The 22,749-nt window shown below is 45.1% G+C and overlaps 1 protein-coding gene across 3 annotated transcripts in view; it reads right to left on the reverse strand.

The window, feature by feature from the left end:
- MAP4K3 (mitogen-activated protein kinase kinase kinase kinase 3) overlaps positions 1-22,749 on the reverse strand; it is a 1,052,401-nt gene that overhangs the window by 599,971 nt on the left and 429,681 nt on the right. For all 3 annotated transcript variants that reach the window (XM_029594354.1, XM_029594353.1, XM_029594355.1), the window contains exons 9-11: positions 16,063-16,194; positions 6,678-6,740; positions 6,498-6,579 (exon numbers count right to left, since the gene is read on the reverse strand). In XM_029594354.1, the coding sequence (XP_029450214.1) occupies positions 6,498-6,579; positions 6,678-6,740; positions 16,063-16,194 (277 nt within the window). The remainder of the gene's footprint in view (positions 1-6,497; positions 6,580-6,677; positions 6,741-16,062; positions 16,195-22,749) is intronic.

Consider the following 22,749-nt stretch of genomic DNA (forward strand, 5'->3'; position numbering starts at 1 on the left):
GAGGTGCGTATCGCCCCCGAAGAAGAAATCGGTGGCGAGGGACGACCTGGCATCGATTGAACAATTCCCGAAGGGGGAATTCGATACGATGTTTCTCCGCTTGAGGAAAGACCTGTCGGTGACAGCGGTCTTACCGGTGTCGGTGACTGAGGTATCACCGGTGGAAGGGCTGTCGTAAGCGCCTCCATGCGGTGTAGCAGCGGTGCCAGTGCTGCTGCAATCGGCTCGGTGACCGGTTCCACTCTCGGTGCCGGAGTCGGTGCCGGAGGAGTCCAGAACCGTAGCATCGCCTTGTCGATACCCTCCTGGACCAGCCGGTCCAGTTCTGCCCAGAGACCAGGGGTAACAAGACCCGGCTCGACGGGAGAGGGAGGCTGAGGCTGAGCCGGAGGGACCACCGTCACCGGTAGGATCAGGCTCCCAAACCCTGAGGGGGTGAGGGTTGCCTCGGTGCCTGCGAAACAGTAGTGGACGGTGCCACTTCTGATCGAGACTTTTTTGGCGGTGGCTCGGTCGGTGCTGAGGTCGATGACGTCGATTCCTCGACAGGCCGAGACTTATGACGTCGATGGCGATGTTTTTCTTTCCGATCCCCTCGAGCATCAGGGGAAGGAACGGGAGTCGATGGCCGCGAAGTCATCTATGGCGGACGGTCACCGAAGGGTTGTCGATGATGAGACCTCGACGGTGCCGGTTCCGATGACGTCGATACAATTGATGGCGTTGGGGTACGAGCTTGGAAGAGGAGCCCCATCTTCTCCATTCTGGCCTTGCGACCCTTTGGTGTCATTAGGGCACATTTGGTGCAAGTCAGAACATCATGCTCGCTCCCTAAACACAAAACACAGACTCTATGAGGGTCTGTGATTGACATAGTTCGGGTACAGTCCGGACACCGACGGAACCCCGACGCCATGGCAAAAGGCCAAAAGTTTAGCCGCGGGACTGTCGAGTGCCAACGGGCCTCAAGGGCCAAACTCGACGGGAGTCGACCAAACGACGGCAAAAACTTACCGAAGTTCCGCGGACCGAAAATTTGTCGAAGGGAGACCCCTGTGGGGCAAATTTTCTTCAAAATTAAGTTTTTTGAAATTCTTGTCAGGAACGTGGTTAAGAGCTCTTCTACCGCGTGGCTACTGCTGCGCGGAAAAAAAAAGACTGAAGGGAGACCCCTGCTGGCTGCAGGGTTAGTGCCGTGCTGGGCATGCCCAGTAGAGGCCAGTCAAAGTTCCTGAAACTTTGACAGAAGTTTTCCGTGGTTGGGCTCCATCCTCGATGTCACCCATCTGTGAGAACAACCATCCTGCTTGTCTTGTGAGAAAGACTGATACTTCACACATATCTAGCATAGCTCTCTGCTTCAACAGCAGGGGAGAAAGTCAGATACTTCACTTTCAATGCATATTCAGCATAACTCTCTGCTTCAACAGCAGGGGAGAAAGTCAGATACTTCACTTTCAATGCATATTCAGCATAACTCTCTGCTTCAACAGCAGGGGAGAAAGTCAGATACTTCACTTTCAATGCATATTCAGCATAACTCTCTGCTTCAACAGCAGGGGAGAAAGTCAGATACTTCACTTTCAATGCATATTCAGCATAACTCTCTGCTTCAATGGCAAGGGGAATGAAGAAAAGGAGATCTATATACAGACAACCACCAACAAGGTCTGAATTATTTAGTCTGGGTAAACAAATAAGCATGGGTATAGCTTGCTTATTGCAGCGGTTACTACCCCTAACTAAGCTAGATATTTTCACTTAAGAGGCAGTTCCAACACTGCTCTCTACATTAATGGTGGGGGTGGAAGGGAAATAGAATCAAAAGGTTACTAAGAGCCAAGAATAACAGATAAGTATGAGAAAAAAAAAGGTGCAAACATTGCTGGGCAGACTGGATGGGCTGTTTGGTCTTCTTCTGCCGTCATTTCTATATGTCAAGATCTTCATAAATTAAGTTATTATCCTCCATGGTGGAGATCAGTTTAGAATTAATATGATAGACATGTTAGGCCTGTCAGGCATCAATGCTCTGGAATGCCTTACCTTTTAAAGTATGCCATGAAGTATATGATTGGAAATTCAGGAAGGGTTTGGGCTATTCCAGAAGTATGATAATTATTGCTTCACAGATCATTTGAGATATAATGGAGAGGAAGTTGATTTGATGGTTGGCTTTTGACTTGTTTTCTGTATTATATGTTATTTTCTGTATTTTGCTTGATATATTGTTTTTATGTATTTATGTATTTTAAATTTTAATTATGCATGTATTTTATGTTCACCATATTGATTTATCACAAGAAAGATGATCTAACAAATAATAAATTGAACTTGAACTAGTATTTAGACTCCTCCTCATCTCCACTTTTGTAAAGAGGAACTACCTCTGCCTGTCTCCAGTCCTTTGGAACCAATCCTGACTCCACAGAATCATTCATAAGGTCAGACAGCAGAGTTGCCAAAACCTTAAATTCTCTTAATACCCTCAGATGTATTTCATCTGGTCCCATCACTATCTACATTTAGTTCTTCTAGCACCTCATGAACAGAGTCTTCTGAAAATGTTTTGAGGTCTTTCTTACTTTCATTCCTATTTGTGTACCCTTCCCTCAGCAAGCATATATTTGTTAAACAATTCTATGTTCTCCTAGTCAGCCTCTATACATTTTCCCCCTTTACTTTTGAGTCTTGCAAGCTCATGTTTACACTAACATCTTAAAAAACAGTTTTACTTTATTAGCTACTTTATCCCATTTACACCTTCACTCTGACTACTTTCCTGTCCTTTTAGCATTTCCCGATATTGCTGCTAGACTCTCTTTCTGTGATCTCTTGTAGTTTGAGTGCTAACCTTTTTTCCTTACCTTTTCAGCCCCTTTGTTAGAAACCTAGTTTCCTTTTTTCCCCCCCTTATCTTTATTTACTTTTCTAATAAAGAAATTTGTTGCCCATACAATATCTCCATTTAGTTCTGCTCAATGCTCTTCTACTTCTCCTAGCTTATCCCATCCAGATAATGACTTTGAGGTGCTACTCCATCTTAAAAGTTAGTTTTTCTGAAACCTGGGTTGAACCACCATTACCTGTGCTCTAATACGGTGGGGTCCCCAACCCTTTCCTGGGGGCCCACCAGCCAGTCGGGTTTTCAGGATATCCACAATTAATATAGAAATTTTCTCTCATGCATATTCATTGTGGATATCCTGAAAAAACGACTGGCTGCTGGGCCCCCAGGACAGGGTTTGGAACCACTGCTCTAATACTTGTATTCCCTCACTGTGACATCAGAAACATTCTCCCCACCCAATCTCCCATCTTCATAATCTACAACCCAAAACTGAAACCCGCAAACACAAGACTCCTCTTACTATCTCCCTGAACCCTTTCACGTCTTCACTTCTACTCACTCTCCCTACAGTCTTTCTGAAAATTAGCTGGGATGAGCAGGTCTTAATCTTCTTGTAAAAAGTTAGATAATTCAGTTCTGAAAGAGCCTCCAGCAGAACAGAGTTCCACAAGACTGGACTGAAACATTAAAATACATATTTAATACAAGAATCATATCTCTGGGAATGCTGGGACTATCAACACAGCTCCCTGAGAACATATCTACAGATGTATGACAGCAATCCTGGTAAAAATGATGGTTTGGCCCGATGAAGAAATTTAAAGATTAAATCCATGATCTTAAATTGGTCTCTTTGCTCCACTGGGAGCTAATGTAATGACTGAAGAATGGTGGTGACATTCTAAGCTTCTCTACCATCAAATGTGCCACAATGTTTAGCAGCAGTTGCAATCATTTTAATCTGTTATGATATTTCTTCCTCTATAGGTAAAGTCAGCCTCACATTCAGGAAGTATCAAAATGTGGTTTTTCGACTTCCTATTACATATCAAAGTAGATTCAATTATCATGCTTTGGGTGTGGTAACTTGGGGCTGTCTGATTCCTTAGCTGCCTGAACACAATTTGTTTGTGCCTTTTTACCAACAGGAAGAACACTGTGGAGTCTCCCATATCTTTCATATATCTAGGAAAGAAGGCTGGATGATCACTGCACAAACTCTTTAGGAACATCCATTCAAGTTTTTTGAAAAAGCCAAGAGGAGTGCCCTGAGCCAACCAAATGGGACCTTAGCCATCCTCTGTACAAAATCTGGAAAGGACAGATGAAAATCTATTTCTAGCCTACATTACAGATGTCCCTATCAGTGGCATAGACGTCTTCAGAACATGATACCTCTATGATGGCACATGGTTAATTTGTAATTATACCACTCATATTTTTCGTTAACGTGCCTTTTTGTAAACAGTTGTGATGGTTATCTAACGCAACGATGGTATAGGAGAGTTTTTAAATAAATAAATAAAAAATAAGAAATATGCAGGACATTGGGATAACTCAAACGTCTAAGAAATCTAGTTCCAAGGATGCCAGAGAATGCACAAACACTAGGGCTGAAGGCTGCAGAGGCCTACAACTTGGTTCTGTGAGCTTCATAGCTTAGATCAGCAGAGAAGATCAAGCTTCCTGCGCAAAACCCACTCAATTCATTCTTAGCATCAACAGCACCAAGACAGAGACCAGGTTTCTAGATCTGGGTCATCACCAACACAGTCGAGAAGCTTGACACTGCAACCTCGAACACAACTGATGTACTGAGTAAATACTTTGGTGATTCTCCTATCCAATTCTGCTTCAAAAAGTAAGGATGACAGAATCAAGGTCAACCTTATTGGGGACTGAATATCCTCAATAGCTCTCTGGAGGTTACTCTTGAAGACTCCTGACTGGACCTCTTGAGACCAGTGTAGCGTCATCCATAATTAGGAGGCAGATGGATTCAAGTCAGATGGTGTAGAACTTTCTGTATCACTAGACTCTCAGAGTCATGCACAAAAAAAGTTATTAATGCTGCATGGCCTCTACCTGAATTTTGGCTCAGACTTTTTTTCATACCTTGTTCAAATGTTCGGGGTCCTGGACTCAAATCCAGGGCCTATCCATAGACTGAAAAGATTGAGCATCAGGCCAGCAATTATGGATGGTTCTGGGGTCCTTATATTGGGCTTCTGAGACCAGCTTTGAGAAGCTAGATTTTTCTTCATAAGAACATAAGAACATAAGAAAATGCCATACTGGGTCAGACCAAGGGTCCATCAAGCCCAGCATCCTGTTTCCAACAGTGGCCAATCCAGGCCATAAGAACCTGGCAAGTACCCAAAAACTAAGTCTATTCCATGTAACCATTGCTAATGGCAGTGGCTATTCTCTAAGTGAACTTAATAGCAGGTAATGGACTTCATAAAATGGACTTCATAAAATGTTTAGAGCTTATCTTCCAAACCTGAACTGTTCTGGGTGACATTAGTACAGATATTGCATCTAGAGTTGCTGTAACCTTATCCCAAACACTTGCAGCACAGCTGATAATGGACATATTTGGATAAACTTGGGAAAGAATTTGAAGTTGCTAGCCTGCTTCTCAGACATGGTGAAGAAAATATATAAGGTAAAACCAAACAAAAGATGTTGTTCTTTACAGAAGACAGTCAAAAGAAATAAAAAATTCAATGTGATAGACTGCATTGCTGCAATGAAAAAAAAGATTTATAGGCCAGCTCAGTAGAAATGGGGAAACAAAATAACCTTGAGAAAATCCATAAACATAACTAAAGCAATTAAATTAAAGTTTAGGCAAAAATAGGAAAAATTTAAAGAATTTATCTAAAACAAAAATAAGAACAAAAAAGTACAGGGCCTCCAACAAAAATGAAATGAGAAAGCTCTGGAAGTTTGTCCTTTTGGCACTAAAAGCAGTCACATGACACTTGTGTGACTGGTGAACTGCTGGTCTTCAGAGAATCTAATAAACTCAAGGGATATTATTCGGTATAGGGAATTAAGCAAGCCTCTTACGATTAAGGTTCTTTGCCTCTAGTGAGAGTCTAGAGGGCTTACTAAAACCCAGGGAGGAAATTAGATCATGGTTGAAAAGAGCCTGCAGAGATCTGTAGTTTTCAGGCACTCTGCATTAAGAAGCCAGCTGAATGTGATTTGTAATAATTGCAGCTGCATTAGAAAAATGTCAAACTGCTCAAAACAATTGGAGAGAAGCCAATGTGAAACATCGTACAAGCAGGGACCTGATTGTGGCTGAGGCTCTGAAGGTTTTCTTCATCCTTAGGATTGTGTCTGCTTGGATGGAGTTAGAAGCACCCTGCTTAAAAGGAAGCTGGGTAATTTGGCAGATTAGAAATCTTCAGAGGTAAAAGTAAGGCTGGGATTCACTACTGGAAGCCAAGTTAGCCAGTACTTATATTTGCATCTTTCTAATTGGAATGTCTGCTGACTTGAATAGTGAACTGTAAAGTTTGAACTTTTAAGAGAGAATGGCAACATTACTAGAGGTACACACAAACACATACAGAGTGATTGCATACGCCTCCCTTCTCTTTGGAAAGTAGGCCAAATATAAAGAAAGGCCTACCTGTAATAATTTTTCAGCTGTAGGCCGTTTTTTAGGATTCTTGGTAAGTGCCATTTTCACAAAATGATGAAAGCTGTTAGACCTTCAAAAAAAGGAAACCAAAACCAAAATAAAAACACATTGTGAATTTAAAAACAGCAATGATACATCAAATTGCAATGGTGTGGAATATCTGCTTACCATTTCATTTTGTCTTTTAACTTGGGAGGCTGAAAGTTGCTTTTTGTCATTAAGAACAAGGCTCTGAAAATAGAAACAATTTTTGACCATTTAAATTTACAGAATTACATATTACACTGCATTTAGAAAATCTGCCATGACAACCAGCTTAATTGTTTCTATAACAACTCAAAATTTCTATTTATAAAGATTAAGATTACATTTTCAAGTGTCACAAGAATTTGCCAACAGTTATAATGCTGTCATTTCAACATCTACATAAACAGTATTACACTATTAAAATGACTTTCATGTACCCTATATCAGGTGTTCTCAGCCTTTTTGCTTCTAAAGCAGATACCTCAAACACTATTTAAATAGGGTGACATTAGTGGCTCTTGCATGCATCGGGAGGCAGGGTGAGGGGTAGGTTTGAGGATGTTCCTCCCCTAGGACTTCCATTCAAGGGGCAAGGAAGGGAGGACCCCCCTTGGGAACGTCCCCCTCTCCTCCTCTCAAGCAGGCAAATTAAATCTAAACCCTTTATTTTGGTTTCCTCCCAATCTTTACCATTTATCTCACTTTCCACCCTCCTTTTCCTTTTATAATTTACTGTGTGTTTTATTTATTCCATATTATTACTCCTGGGGGAATTCTGTGCTACTGCGGAATGCAGAATTTGCGCAGAATTCCCCATCTGCGCAGAATTGCCAAATTCTGCGCAGAAAATAGCAGAGGAGACCCCAGCATGCTGTGAACGGAGCGCGTCCTGCGGCAAAGATGAAGGCCAGGTGCGCCGTTCGCGGCAAAAAGGGAAGGCCCCCGTATGCCGCGCTCCGTTCACGGAGAAGATGAAGGCCCAGCTCGCTGTTCGTGGCACACGGGGGCCTTCCCTTTTCGCCGCGAATGGCATGCCGGGTCTTCGTTGCGAACAAAGCACGTCCCGCAGCATGCCGGTGACAGACAATGTGTGCCGGGGAGGGTGAGAGAGAGCGCGGGGGGGGGGGGGGCGATGCCGGGTGAGAGAGAATGTGTGTGAGAGAGAGGGGAGGGTGAGACAGAGCATGGTTGGTAAGGGGGGGAGGGTGGGGAGGAGAGCATGGGAGGTAAGAGAGGGTGGAGGGATGCTTGAGTGTGGGTTTCAGAGAGAGGGAGGCTATATGAGGGGAGGGGGATGCCGGTGAGAGAGAATGTTGTGTGTGAGAGGGGAGAGGAGGTATGGGGGAGGGTGAGAGCTTGGTTGGTAAGAGGGGGAGTGGGTGGGATGCTTGAGTGTGGGTTTCAGAGAGAAAGCCTATATGAGGGGAGGGTGACAGAGCAAGAGGGTGTGAGAGAGAGCATGGGAGTAAGGGAGGGTGGGTGGGGGGGATGCTTGAGTGTGGGTTTCAGAGAGAGGGAGCCTATATGAGGAGATTGTGAAGGAGTGTGTATGTGTGTGAGAGATTGGGAGCTCATGTGTATGAAAAAGGGGTCGTGTGTATGTGAGGGTGCTAGCCTGTGTGAAGGGATTGTATATATGTGAGCCAGAGCCTGTGTGAAGGGCTGCGTGAGAGAGAGAGACATAGGTAGCCTGTATGAGGATGTATATGTGAGAGAAAAAGGGAGATTATGTGGGTGTGTATGCAAGAGAGAGGGCCCTGTATGTGGGGATATGTGTGCGTGAGAGAGTGAGGGAGCCTGTATGAGGGTGTGTGTATGTGGAAAGGACACTTAACAGTGAATTTCTAGGGAAATTCTGCTCAAAATATTTAAAATTCTGCAACTTTAATAATAACTTTTCTGTAATAATTTAAAATGTAATTACTTGAAGATTGTCATGTAAATTGTATTATTTTGACCAATATAAAGTTTGCAGAATTTTAAATTTGTGTGCGCAGAATTCCCCCCAGGAGTAATATTATATTCTTACAGCCCTCTTCCATGTGTCCCAGCCCATGGCAGCTCTGAGTGCAGTCTACTGACCTCCCAAGCCCCTCTGTTCCTGTGCCAGTCCCAATCAGCTGTTCACAGATATTACTAGTTTAAAATTGCAGCCAGGCTTCTGGGTTTGTCACCGCCACTGCCCTTCAGGTACCTCCTTGCACATCAGGCTTGTCAACTTTGTAGTACTCGCCCTTCATCAGGTCTTCAAGGAAAGGAACAGGAGAAAGTGCAGTTGCTTACTTGTAACAGGTGTTCTCCTAGGAAAGCAGGATGTTAGTCCTCACAGATAGGTGACATCATCAGATGGAGCCTAGCACAGAAAACTTTTGTCAAAGTTTCTAGAAGCATTGACTGGCACACTGAGCATGCCCAGCATACCACTATCCGTGCATCCTTGTGAGGTCCTCCTTCAGTCTCGTAACATAGATAAAAAAATATGAACGAAAAAAACCCCCAGCATGACAGAGGAGAACCCAACTCTGCGGGATGGTGGGCAGGTTTCCTGAGGACTAACATCCTGCTGTCCTAGGAGAACACCTGTTATAGGTAAGCAACTGTACTTTCACCTAGGACAAGCAGGATGGTAGTCCTCACAGATGGCTGAATACCAAGCTCTAGGCTGCTCCCGGCAACAACCAAGACTAACAGTTACCGAACAAGGTGTCACGGGCACAACAACTGTGGTGCTGTTGGTCATTAGGGGGGCAGCCTGGTTCCAATCAGGGGCCTTAGGTAGGAAGAGGTGGGTTTAAACCTGGAAGAGATTGCATAGAACAGATTGGCCAAAGGCACTGTTTTATCGACCATCCTTGTCCAAATAGTAGTGGACAGAAAATGTATGCAGGGAACTCCACATCACTCCGCGGCAAATGTCGGCAATTGGAACCGCCCACAGGTGGGCTACTGACGTTGCCATGGCCCTCACAGACGGGCCGATACAGTACAGTGCGCTCCGATGGAGCGCACTGTTAACCCTCTATTGGACGCGCGTTTTTGACACGCTAGCATTACCCCTTATTCAGTAAGGGGCCGAAAACGTGCGTCCAACCCCCCGAACCTAATAGCGCCCGCATCATGCAAATGCATGTTGATGGCCCTATTAGGTATTCCCGCACGATTCAGAAAACAAAATGTGCAGCCAAGCCGCACATTTTGCTTTCAGAAATTAGCATCTACCCAAAGGTAGGCGCTAATTTCTTCGGGCACCGGGAAAGTGCACAGAAAAGCAGTAAAAAACTGCTTTTCTGTGCACCCTCTGACTTAATATCATGGCGATATTAAGTCAGAGGTCCCAAAAGTTTCCAAAAGTAAAAAAAATTAAAAAAAAATTTTGAAGTCGGCCCGCAGCTGTCAGGTCGAAAACCGGACACTCAATTTTGCCGGCGTCCGGTTTCCAAGCACGTGGCTGTCAGCGGGCTCGAGAACCAACGCCGGCAAAATTGAACGTCGGCTGTCAAACCCGCTGACAGCCGCTGCTCCAGTCCATAAGGAGGCGCTAAGGACGCGCTAGTGTCCCTAGCGCCTCCTTTTGCCTGTTTTTACCGCTGGGCCTAATTTGAATAGTGAATCGTGCGCACAGGAGAGTGGCCTGTGCACAGGAGAGTGGCCTGTGCACGTGCACCGCGGACTTTACTGTATCAGCCCGAGAACGAGCTTTGATTCAGCCTCCAAGCTGAAGGCCCGCTTGTGCATAGCAGAAGGCGATGCAGCCCGCCAGCCAATTAGAGTCTGCTTGCCCACCGCAACTCCCAGCATGTTATCGAAAGACACAGAGCTGAGTGGATTGCCTGTAACCTGCTGTGCGTTCCAAATAGAAGACCAAAGCCCTCTTACAATCCAAAGTATAAAGAGCTTTTCCCCCTGGATGGGAATGAGGCCTTGGAAAGAAGGTGGTCAAAACAATGGACTAATTGATGAGAAAATCAGTCACAACCTTAGACAGGAACTTGGGGTATGTACGCAGGACCATACAATCATGAAAAGTACTTTGTGTATGTTGGGTACGTCACCAAGGTCTGAAGCTCACTAACTCTACGAGCATAAGTGATTGCCACTAGGAATATAACCTTCCAGGTGAGGAACCTCAAGTCACACGAGTGCAATGGTTCAGAGGGAGCCGCGCCAGAACAATGTTGAGGTCCCAGGACACAACAGGAGGCCGAAGAGGGGGCTTTAGTTGAAGCAGACCCCTCATAAAGAGACCTACTATAGGCTGCACCGATAATGGTGTGCACCCGGATGGTATGCACTAACCGCACTGAGATGAATCCTGACCAAGGTTGTTTTAAGCTCAGACTCAGAAAGGTGCCACAAATAGTCCAAGAACCTTCGTAGGGGGCATGTGAATGGATCTAAGGCATGTTCCGCACACCAAGTGGAGAACCTATTCCATTTTAACCTATAAGACTTCCGAGTAGAAGGCTTTCTAGAAGCCACCAACACCTGAGAGAAGTTTTCTGAGGTCCAGGGGCTGAAGGACTAGGGGCTCAACATCCAAGCCGTCAAGGCTAATGCAAGTACCCTGGTTCTGAGTTATCAGATCAGGCGCAGTCCCCAGTCTGATGGGATCCCAGACAGACAGATCCTGAAGGAGAGGGAATCAGACCTGTCTGGGCCAGTAGGGCACCACGAGGATCATGGTCCCTCTGTCGTGTTGAAGCTTCAGGAGAATCTTTAAAACAGCGAAAGAGGAGGGTATGCGCACAGGAGACCCTTCCCCCAACGAAAGGTGAAGGCATTGGAGGCTGGATGGCCTTCCCATCAACAGGGAGCAAATACTGCTATCCTTGCAGTCGTACAGGGAGGCCAAGAGGTCCACATCCGGAGCTCCCCACCAGTGGAAAATCCAGGCCGCCACCTCCGGATTCAGGGACCACTTGTGCGGCTGAAAAGAGCGGCTTACGCAGTCTGCCAGCATATTCAGAGTCCCAGTAGGTACACCGCTTGCAGTGACATCCCCTGCAACAGGGCCCAGGACCAGATCTGTACCGCCTCCTCACAGAGAAGGAACAACCCTGTGCCTCCCTGATTGTTGATGTATCACATCGCAACTTGGTTGTCCATCTGAAGCAGGGTTGTCTTGTGGGATAACTGGACTTGGAATGCCCACAGGGTGTAACAAATCACCCGAAGCTCCAAGAAGTTTATCTGGCAGAGAACTTCCTGAGCAGTCCAGTGACCTTGAGTGTCGATGTTGTCCACACGGGCTCTCCAGCCGTGAGGAGAGGTATTGGTGGTAAGCACTACTTGAATCAGGGCAGCCTGGAAGGGAATCCCCTGCATAAAATTGGAGAGATTCTCCTACCAGGATAGAGAGATCTTCAGAATTTGTGTGACGGAGACACAGACCTCAAGGTCTTGGGATGCCTGCTGCCATTGCAACCGCAATGCCCATTGTGCGCTGCATATGCAAAGACGGGCTAAAGGGATAACATGGATAGAGTCTGCCATGTGGCCAAGCAAACGAAGTAGAAGGCATGCAGTTACATTCCAACGGTTGCACACAAAGGCCACCAACGAAGATAGGGCAAGAACATCTTCACCTGAACTGTGTCCAGTTTGGCTCCTATGAAGTCTAGCTGGGGAGATGGGCAGAGGTGAGTTTTCGGGTACTTTATGACAAGACCCAAAGATTGCAGCACCCGCATCGTCAGGGCTAAAGTATCCCGCTCCCCTGTGCGGGAGTCACTTTTGACCAGCCAGTCATCCAGGTAGGGGAAGACCTGCACCGCACGGTGAATGAGATGAGCTGCCACCACTGACAGGCACTTGGTGAAGATGCAAGGAGCTGAGGCCAAACCAAAAGGCAGCACCCTGCCCCACTACAAGCATAGATACTTTCTCTGTCTGGGGAAGACGGCAATGTGAGCATAGGCATCCTTGAGATCGAGGGAGCAGAGCCAGTCTCCTCTTTTGAGGAGAGGAATCAGAGTGCCCAGAGAAATCATTTTGAACTTTTCTCTTGCGAGAAATTTGTTCAACTCCCTGAGATCGAGAATGGGGAGCAAGCCCCCAGTTCTCTTTGGTGTGAGGAAGTACCTCGAATAGAACCCTCAGCCCTGCTGAGGATGAGGAACAGGCTCTACTGCTCCTGCCGTGAGAAGGGCAGATAGCTCTGTCCGAAGTATAACCTGCTGCTCAGATGAACCCCACAATGGACATGGGAGGGGGGGGGGGGGAGCAGGGGGGAGTCCTCTGGGATCCTTCTGAAATTGAGACAATACCCCTAGTGAACTATGGTAAGGACTCATTGGTCTGAAGTGATGGCCACCCAGTGGTGGGTGAAGTAAAGAGGTCTGCCTCCCACTGGGGGGGGGGGGGGGGGGAAATCTAGCTTCAGGGGTACATCTTGCTGACCTGTGCTTCCTTGCCTCCAGTCAAAAGACTGTTGGAGGGGGGCCGGCTGGGACCCAGGCGCTCACCGGTGATGGAAGTGGCCCCTGGAGCTAGCATGGGGTATGTGAGTCCGAGAGGTGGGGGGCGGGGAGGGGTAATATTTCCACTGCCAATAAAAGAACTTGCTGGAGCTTGGTCTGGAAGAATTTCTGTCAGAAGATGGAGGGTCTGAAGCACTAGCAGAGAGTTGTTGAAGGTGTTCATGGTGATCCTTCAACTGAGCTACCGCATCTCTGACCTTATCCCCAAAAAGGTTTTCACCCATAAGAGGAGGTACACCAATTTCTCCTGCACCTCTGGACAAAAGCACGGAGCCAGGCCATCCCTATGGTGCTGATGCCCATGGCGGCCATGTGGACTGCTGTTTCAAAAACATCGTAGGTGGATCTCACCTCGTGTTTTCCGGCTTCTAGACCCTGCTGTACAATCGCAGAGAACGATCCCTGTTGCTGCTACGGTCGGCGTTCTGCGAGTTCCTGGACCGGTTTCCACAGGTTTCACTTGTAATGGGTCATGTACAACTGGTAGAAAGTGATACGGGCAATGAGCATAGAGCCCTGAAAAACCTTCCTATCCAAAGCATCCAGTTCCCTATGTTCCCGCCCCGGAGGGGCAGAGGCATAGGTGCAGAAGCGCTTTGCCTTTTGAGAGTGGACTCCACAACTACAGACTGGTGAGGGAGATGACACATCTCAAAACCTAATGCCTGCTGAACTAGGTAGGTGGGCATATGCCTTCCTATTCAGTGGAGAGATGGTTATCGGGTGTTTCCACATCCAAAGGAGAAGATCCTTAACGATGTCATGAATGGGAACAGCCACTAGCTCCTTAGGAGCATTAACAAATTGGAGGACCTCCAACATTTTATGTCACACATCCTCCTCCATGAGAAGCTGGAAGGGGACAGCTTCGGCTATGACCCTGACAAAATCTGCAAAGGAAAGGTTCTCTAGAGGGGACAGACACCTTTCCTCTAGTGGTGAAGGCTCTGACAGAGGGTCGTCAGAGATCTCAGAAGACGACGCTGAAGAATCATTCCCCCATGGGTCGTAAGAACCTTCTTCCTAGAAGAGGCCATCATGGCGGGCGAGGTCTGTGTAAATCCCTAGTCCTGGGCTCCGAGGGTCTCAAAGGCAATGAGGGAATCAACGGTCCTGCCGGTAACGGGGGGACTGGAGGTCGGAGGGCCCGGGCAAAGGCTTAGGGAACTGAGGCTTCAGGACCGCGGCACCCGACTCATGTTCCTCCTCAATGATAGGGATTGCTCCTGAGGGCATCGATGGTCGCTGGGGAACTGAGGGTTCCTCGGACACTGAGGACGACGTGCAGGAACACCAATATAGACAACAGAGGCTCTGGCACCAGTATGGGAGCCAGGGGCTGCTCAATGCTTTGCAGAGCTTGAAGCACTGCACTCTGCACCCTGCAGTCCAACTCCTCCTGAAAGTCTGGTGAGGATAGGACTGAGTGAGGGGGATGATGCGTCACTGGTGCCTCCTTGGGTCTCCGAGGGGGCACAGTGCCTGGCACCAATATCTGTGGGGAATGCTTGGGACTCCCGGGTTTATCGGAGGATGGGGCCTCCGTACCACGGGGTCGCTTCAGTGGTGGTATGGCAGCCACTGGTACTGCATCGGAATCAGAGCCATGCACTGATGGCGACCGGTGTCAATGCTTGCGAGATCTCCCACGGTGCTCGGCCCAGGCTTTCCCCGGAGCTGAGAAGGCAGAGAATCCTGGTCCTGGAAATCGGCAGGACATTGGAGGAACAGTCACATCCCCTTGGTCTTTAGAAGATGTTGCCGGGAGTGTGGCGAAGTGGAGCATATTAAGAGGCTCCCCCCAACCATCAAGGACTCCGACGTGGGTGTGGATGGAGCAGATTTTTTGGAACCAAACAGTTTCTACATTTTATAGAGTCGCACACGATGCCCTTGGGAGTCATCTGATCACACAGTTGAAACACCCCAGGCAGAGGATGCAAACCTCATGTGGATCCGTGATGGACATGGTCCGCGGGCACTGGGGGCACAGACAGAAGCTGGACGACGCCAAGAAAAATAGCCAGCTTGTGGTCGATGACTGGTGGCCACCGAGAAGTGGGATGCCAGGAATAGACTGTGAAGAAGGGAGGGGAAAAAAAAAAGGTTTTACCAAGGAAATATACCAACAGGCGAAGAGGGACCAGGTGATGGAACGGGAGAAAAATTGCTAATATAAAGCACAAAAAAGGCAGATGAAGCAGAGCTCCAAACGACTGCGAGACAACTGCACTGCGGAGAGAGTCTGAAGGGGGACCTCGCATGGACGTGTGGATAGTGGCATGCTGGGTCTGCTCAGTGTGCCAATCAAAGCTTCTAGAAACTTTGACAAAATGTTTCTGTGATGGGCTCCATTCAATGATGTCACCCATCTGTGAGAACTACCATCCTGCTTGCCCCAGGAGAAAGTTGAAAAAGCTGGAAATGGGTGGCACCAGCAGCTTTTTTTTTTTTTTCCAAGCAGCAGCAGTAGGGCAGCCTCGAGTGGTGCTTGCTGGCAAGAGAAGACAGCAGAAGCAGCAAGGAAACTGGGACAATGTATGTCTGCGGCTGTTGCTGTCAACGTTATCAGTAAAGGCTTGAACTGTCCACTTTTTATTAGTCTTTACTGATGACATCAGCAGGGAACTCTGTGGAACTGCAGGGTTAATGGGTCAGTAACTGTATTAATTTGATCTGCATGTCCAAAATGAGCAGGCCAGACAAAATAGTCCAGTGCGCTAGAAATAGTCCATAGACAAGTTTGCCTACCCTGTAAAGCCTCCCCACCCTGCTGTAAAAATTCCTTGGAACACCCCCCACCCCCATGTACAACAGTATTTTTTCTGTATATAAATTACCTAAACAATTAAACGTATATTTGTTTTGTCATTTTTTGTTCAATTTCACAGACCCTCCCTGAAATCCCATCATAGACCCTAGGGAGCCCTGCAGCCCTGGTTGAGAACTCCTGCTTTATATGTTGCATTCATATCTTCTTATCTCAGTTACTCTGTATTTTTCAGGACTGTTGCTTAAGATTTTATTTCTTTATTTTTTATACCAACCTCATTGGATGCAAATCAAACATGGGGGGCTGAAGTTCAGCAAGCTCTATGGAAGTTATTCCCACAGCCCAAATATCACACAGTTGGTTATAACCACCCTTCCTCTCTACTGCAGCAACTTCTGGGGCCATCCTAGAAAAAAACCCAAACATATATATTTGAAAATGCATTAAAATCTTAAAGAAGTGATGTCAAAGTAATCGCAAAATATTTTGGGATACACTTGCCTATTCTAAATATTGCTGCTCATCGTTGCTAACATCTCCAGTATCTCAGGAGGAAATTTTAGCTAGAATTCTTTTTATGCTTTCCAACATATGATTATATTAGAAAGAAATACTAAATATGTCAGTCTACCCATAGGCACAAAACTCAACAAATAAGGGATGAATATTCACCAAATTGGAAATGCAAGAAGAAAATATGAATATATTTAATAAGGGGCCAATGCAATATAAAGCGCGGAAAGCGGGCGCTGAAAAGTTAGTGCCTGCTTTCCTAACATGCGCATGACCCTAGTACCTCCTTGCTAACAAGACCCCGCCACGGCTGTCGGTTATGAAGACCAACACCAGTAAACTCGGCGTCGGTTTTCATAACCAGCCGTCTGCTAGTAATGAAAACGGGCGCGGAGTTTATCATTACTGGCAGACGACCGGTTATGAAAACCGACGCCGAGTTTACCGGCATCGATCTTCATAACTCTGTGGTCTGCAGAGTTTGTTTTTTTTTTACTTAAGAAAAGAAGTACATAAAAGCAGTTTTTTCTGCTTTTCTGTACTTTTTACCTGCGCTCAGCTATTAACGCCTGCTCCAGACGTTAATAAAATAAATAAAATAAAATAAAGACAAAGTATACTTTCTGCACCACCCCATACACACTTATAACTTCAAACCCATCCCACACCCACACCCACTCACACCATACACACAAACAAATCCTACTAGAAACTTGCCAGGGAATCAAAGAATTGAAAAAGTTTTTAGTTTATTTGAATCAAACAGCCTATGAGGGTGTTAGTAGGACTGCTAGATGCCAGAGGGAAGAACAAGGATATAGCAGAAAAACTGAATTAATTTTTCATCTCAATCTTTAATGAAGAGAATCTTGGGAATATACCCAACACCTGAAACATTATTTAACAGTGGAGAGCCTGCGAAACAAACAAATCTGTGATAATGGAGGATGTAATAGATCAAACTGACAAACCAGGTATCCATATCACAGTTCTAAAAGAACTTAAAATATGAAACAGAAAACCTGTTACAAATCATCTGTACCCTATGTGCCAAACTTTATATGGCCTCTGGCAAAGATGTATCCACTGAACTCATGGACTCAGCAATCTGTCACGGAGTGTGAGTCCTTTGGGCTGTGGCATAGTTGATACTGCCCAGAACACAGGTGTGGTTGGGCCCACACTGATAGTAGGCAGACATGCTCTAGACTAGGACCAAGATGAAGGCTTCGCCTATACCAACCTCTTCCCCCTCAGGTTGAGCTCTTGGGTTCTGAAGCTAGCAGGACTTAAGCAAATGTCCACAGCCAGGGAGCAGTGCAAGTGATAGGGCAGGCAGCAGTCAGATGGTATCGGAAAGCAGGCGAGGGTTGAGGCAATCAGCAAACAGGCAGAGTCAATTAAACAGGTCAGGGCGGGTGGCAATCAGGCAGAGTCTGTGGTCAGGCAACAGGAGGTCAGGCCAAGGGATTAGAAGATAAGGAAGAACAGGAGCAAAGACTGGAACATGGCAAGACTGAATTCGAGGCAACTAGCACTGCAGGAGTGTAGGATGACCTGTTGATGAGGTGTCAAGGCCTGGACTGCTGTTTAAATATCAACTCTCCGTGAGGTCATCAGAGAGCGTCTTATGGGTTATTCCTCACAGTGGTCCTTTAGCCTTTGCAGAGCACACACGCACGTGCCTATGGAGAGACATGTCTGTGGAGGATGCCGATGTCAGCAGTGTGGTTTGACGAGGCTTGGGTATTCCCTGAGGTAAGGGCACACTCTTTCTCTGACTGCTCTCAGATTGTCCTGCCTGAGACCCCATATTTTCAGCTATTATGCTGCAAACATTTGGAAAAAAGTATCTTAAGTTCAGGGAAAAAAAGCTAAGGCATGTCTTTTCAGCCAGGCTTTCCCCCTAAGATCCACATCTTCGGCCCAACTTCCTAAACTCCCGGCGAGGGACTGTGTTAAAGAAAACATGGATACATCTGGGTCTTCAAGGTACTCTGAAATGGGTTTTCCTATGTTAGATCCCAAAGCTATGGTAATTACATGTTCTGATTCAATTGTAATCTGTTCTGTGCCTCTGTTCATTTAAATGTATTGTAATCCACCTTGAGACCAACTTTGGGAAAAAGCGGAATATCTATCATATGTTCATGAATAATAAATATATCAGTATTGTGGAAAATCCCCGCCACTCTAATAAATTCTCATTGGCGACGCAAGCCTTACATGACCTTCATAATAGGCATCATTGTGCGGCAACAAGTACCTTATTTTTCACTCTGTCTTATTTTTAATCATCGGTCAGTCCTTATTTGTTTTTTTCATATATTTTTTTGTGCTTGAGAAGTAAAGTGCTCCGTGTATTTAAAACTGTTTCAAACATTTAACTTTTCCCAAATTATCCAAAGTACATGATACTATTACTTAGCTTGTGAATCCGATTTTTTAAAATATTGTAGCCCAAGGTTCTTCACATCCGATGGTCTATAGCAATGTGTCCAATCTTCACATTGCTATACTGTGTCCGTGCCAGACACTGTACAATGTTTCGGACGTTGTCGTCCTTCCTCAAGGGCGATATTCTGCGCCATAAACATATTGCAACATGAATAGCCATATTTGAAAATGTAACAAAGTCCCAACCGTGTAACACTACTCACTCAGTTTTCCACCATCATGGCTTTCAGCACGTTTTTTAACCTTCTCTTCCGGTTTTGTATTTCCCGCCTCCATTTTTAAACCCCCTGACTCATGTGACGTATATACGTCACTTCTGGTGTTATAATGAGTACCACTCAATCATACTATTCAAGCCCGATGGACTAACAGTATGCATCCAGAAGATCCATTGTTGCTCCTTGAGATTTAACAAAAAATTAGGATCGCCACCTCGCTCATGCATTGTAACTACCTCTAACACTCGCCATTGTAACTGTTGAAAAGTATGTTGTTTTTCTTGGCAATGAGCCGCCATTGGAGCCATAGTTTTTCCTGTGGCTATACAACTGCGATGTTCAATTAATCTCACTCGTATTTGCCGTTTTGTGCGTCCTATATAATACAAATTACAGGGGCAAACAATGATATATATCACTCTAGATGTATCGCAAGAGGAATATTGCCGTGCTTTATGCACTTTTCCATGCTTGTCAATCCAAAATTCGCCCTCTATGACTTGACTACACAGAGAGCAATGCTTACATGGCCAATGACCAATGTTGTCATTCATACTGCTCAGGCTTTTTAGAGACATAAAGGAGTGTGTCACTAGGTCCCCCACATTTTGTCCCCTACTGTATGCTAAAATAGGAGATTCCTTAAAAATATCATGAATTTTTAAAACTGGCCAATGTTGGTGTATCAGCGACGAAATTTTTCGTGCTAGATTAGAGTATGGTATGGTACACACTATACGTGACTCGTCACATTCTGTAGGTTTATCAAGGAGCAACCATTGGCGCTCAGCATTATACGCTCTCTTATAAGCCTTTTTTATGTATTTCACCGGATAACCATGTTCGAGCAGCCGTACCTTAAGAAATTCTGCCTGGTGGACAAATTCAGCTCGCGTACTGCAAATTCTCCGTATCCGGAGAAACTGACCTATCGGTAAGTTATTGCGTAGTTGTTGAGGATGAAAACTGGTATAGTGTAAGAGTGTGTTCCTCTCACTCTTTGCGAAATAGCGTGGTAATAAAACGCCCATTGACCAATTTGATAGCAATATCCAAGAAATTGATCTCCGTTTGATGGTAAGTGCTGGTAAACTGTACGTGCTCATCTAGTGTATTTATCCATTGTAAAAACTGCTGTAATTCTTGTGCATCCGCATGCCAAATAAAAAATGCATCGTCTATATAACGCGTCCAATCGGACACTTGGCTAAACTGTGTTTTTGGATACAATTTTTCTTCTTCAAATTGTCGTACGTACAAGTTGGCCAAACTAGGGGCCATTGTTGCCCCCATGGCGGTCCCGCTAATTTGCTTGTACCAAATATTCAAAAATGTAAAAACGTTTTCGCACAATGCTAGTCTAGCAATAGACATTAAGAAAGATGTCGGAATCCTATGTGGACGTTCCCTATTGTCCAAATATTTTTCTAAAATTACTAGAGTATCCTCTTGGGGTATTGATGTATACAGGGATTTTATACCCATAGTGACTAATATCACTGGTTCTTCTACATGTATATTCTGTAGTTTGGACAACATATGCTTGGTGTCTTTGCAATATGATGATGCATCTACTACCATAGGATGTATGATCACATCAATTAAAGTAGAAAGTGGTTCTAAAAGGGAACCTATTGTTGTGATAATGGGGCGTCCCGGAGGACCACTTTCTACTTTAATTGATGTGATCATACATCCTATGGTAGTAGATGCATCATCATATTGCAAAGACACCAAGCATATGTTGTCCAAACTACAGAATATACATGTAGAAGAACCAGTGATATTAGTCACTATGGGTATAAAATCCCTGTATACATCAATACCCCAAGAGGATACTCTAGTAATTTTAGAAAAATATTTGGACAATAGGGAACGTCCACATAGGATTCCGACATCTTTCTTAATGTCTATTGCTAGACTAGCATTGTGCGAAAACGTTTTTACATTTTTGAATATTTGGTACAAGCAAATTAGCGGGACCGCCATGGGGGCAACAATGGCCCCTAGTTTGGCCAACTTGTACGTACGACAATTTGAAGAAGAAAAATTGTATCCAAAAACACAGTTTAGCCAAGTGTCCGATTGGACGCGTTATATAGACGATGCATTTTTTATTTGGCATGCGGATGCACAAGAATTACAGCAGTTTTTACAATGGATAAATACACTAGATGAGCACGTACAGTTTACCAGCACTTACCATCAAACGGAGATCAATTTCTTGGATATTGCTATCAAATTGGTCAATGGGCGTTTTATTACCACGCTATTTCGCAAAGAGTGTGAGAGGAACACACTCTTACACTATACCAGTTTTCATCCTCAACAACTACGCAATAACTTACCGATAGGTCAGTTTCTCCGGATACGGAGAATTTGCAGTACGCGAGCTGAATTTGTCCACCAGGCAGAATTTCTTAAGGTACGGCTGCTCGAACGTGGTTATCCGGTGAAATACATAAAAAAGGCTTATAAGAGAGCGTATAATGCTGAGCGCCAATGGTTGCTCCTTGATAAACCTACAGAATGTGACGAGTCACGTATAGTGTGTACCATACCATACTCTAATCTAGCACGAAAAATTTCGTCGCTGATACACCAACATTGGCCAGTTTTAAAAATTCATGATATTTTTAAGGAATCTCCTATTTTAGCATACAGTAGGGGAAAAAATGTGGGGGACCTAGTGACACACTCCTTTATGTCTCTAAAAAGCCTGAGCAGTATGAATGACAACATTGGTCATTGGCCATGTAAGCATTGCTCTCTGTGTAGTCAAGTCATAGAGGGCGAATTTTGGATTGACAAGCATGGAAAAGTGCATAAAGCACGGCAATATTCCTCTTGCGATACATCTAGAGTGATATATATCATTGTTTGCCCCTGTAATTTGTATTATATAGGACGCACAAAACGGCAAATACGAGTGAGATTAATTGAACATCGCAGTTGTATAGCCACAGGAAAAACTATGGCTCCAATGGCGGCTCATTGCCAAGAAAAACAACATACTTTTCAACAGTTACAATGGCGAGTGTTAGAGGTAGTTACAATGCATGAGCGAGGTGGCGATCCTAATTTTTTGTTAAATCTCAAGGAGCAACAATGGATCTTCTGGATGCATACTGTTAGTCCATCGGGCTTGAATAGTATGATTGAGTGGTACTCATTATAACACCAGAAGTGACGTATATACGTCACATGAGTCAGGGGGTTTAAAAATGGAGGCGGGAAATACAAAACCGGAAGAGAAGGTTAAAAAACGTGCTGAAAGCCATGATGGTGGAAAACTGAGTGAGTAGTGTTACACGGTTGGGACTTTGTTACATTTTCAAATATGGCTATTCATGTTGCAATATGTTTATGGCGCAGAATATCGCCCTTGAGGAAGGACGACAACGTCCGAAACATTGTACAGTGTCTGGCACGGACACAGTATAGCAATGTGAAGATTGGACACATTGCTATAGACCATCGGATGTGAAGAACCTTGGGCTACAATATTTTAAAAAATCGGATTCACAAGCTAAGTAATAGTATCATGTACTTTGGATAATTTGGGAAAAGTTAAATGTTTGAAACAGTTTTAAATACACGGAGCACTTTACTTCTCAAGCACAAAAAAATATATGAAAAAAACAAATAAGGACTGACCGATGATTAAAAATAAGACAGAGTGAAAAATAAGGTACTTGTTGCCGCACAATGATGCCTATTATGAAGGTCATGTAAGGCTTGCGTCGCCAATGAGAATTTATTAGAGTGGCGGG

Source organism: Rhinatrema bivittatum, chromosome 3, assembly GCF_901001135.1.
Source record: "Rhinatrema bivittatum chromosome 3, aRhiBiv1.1, whole genome shotgun sequence".
Classification (NCBI taxonomy): Eukaryota; Metazoa; Chordata; class Amphibia; order Gymnophiona; family Rhinatrematidae; genus Rhinatrema; species Rhinatrema bivittatum.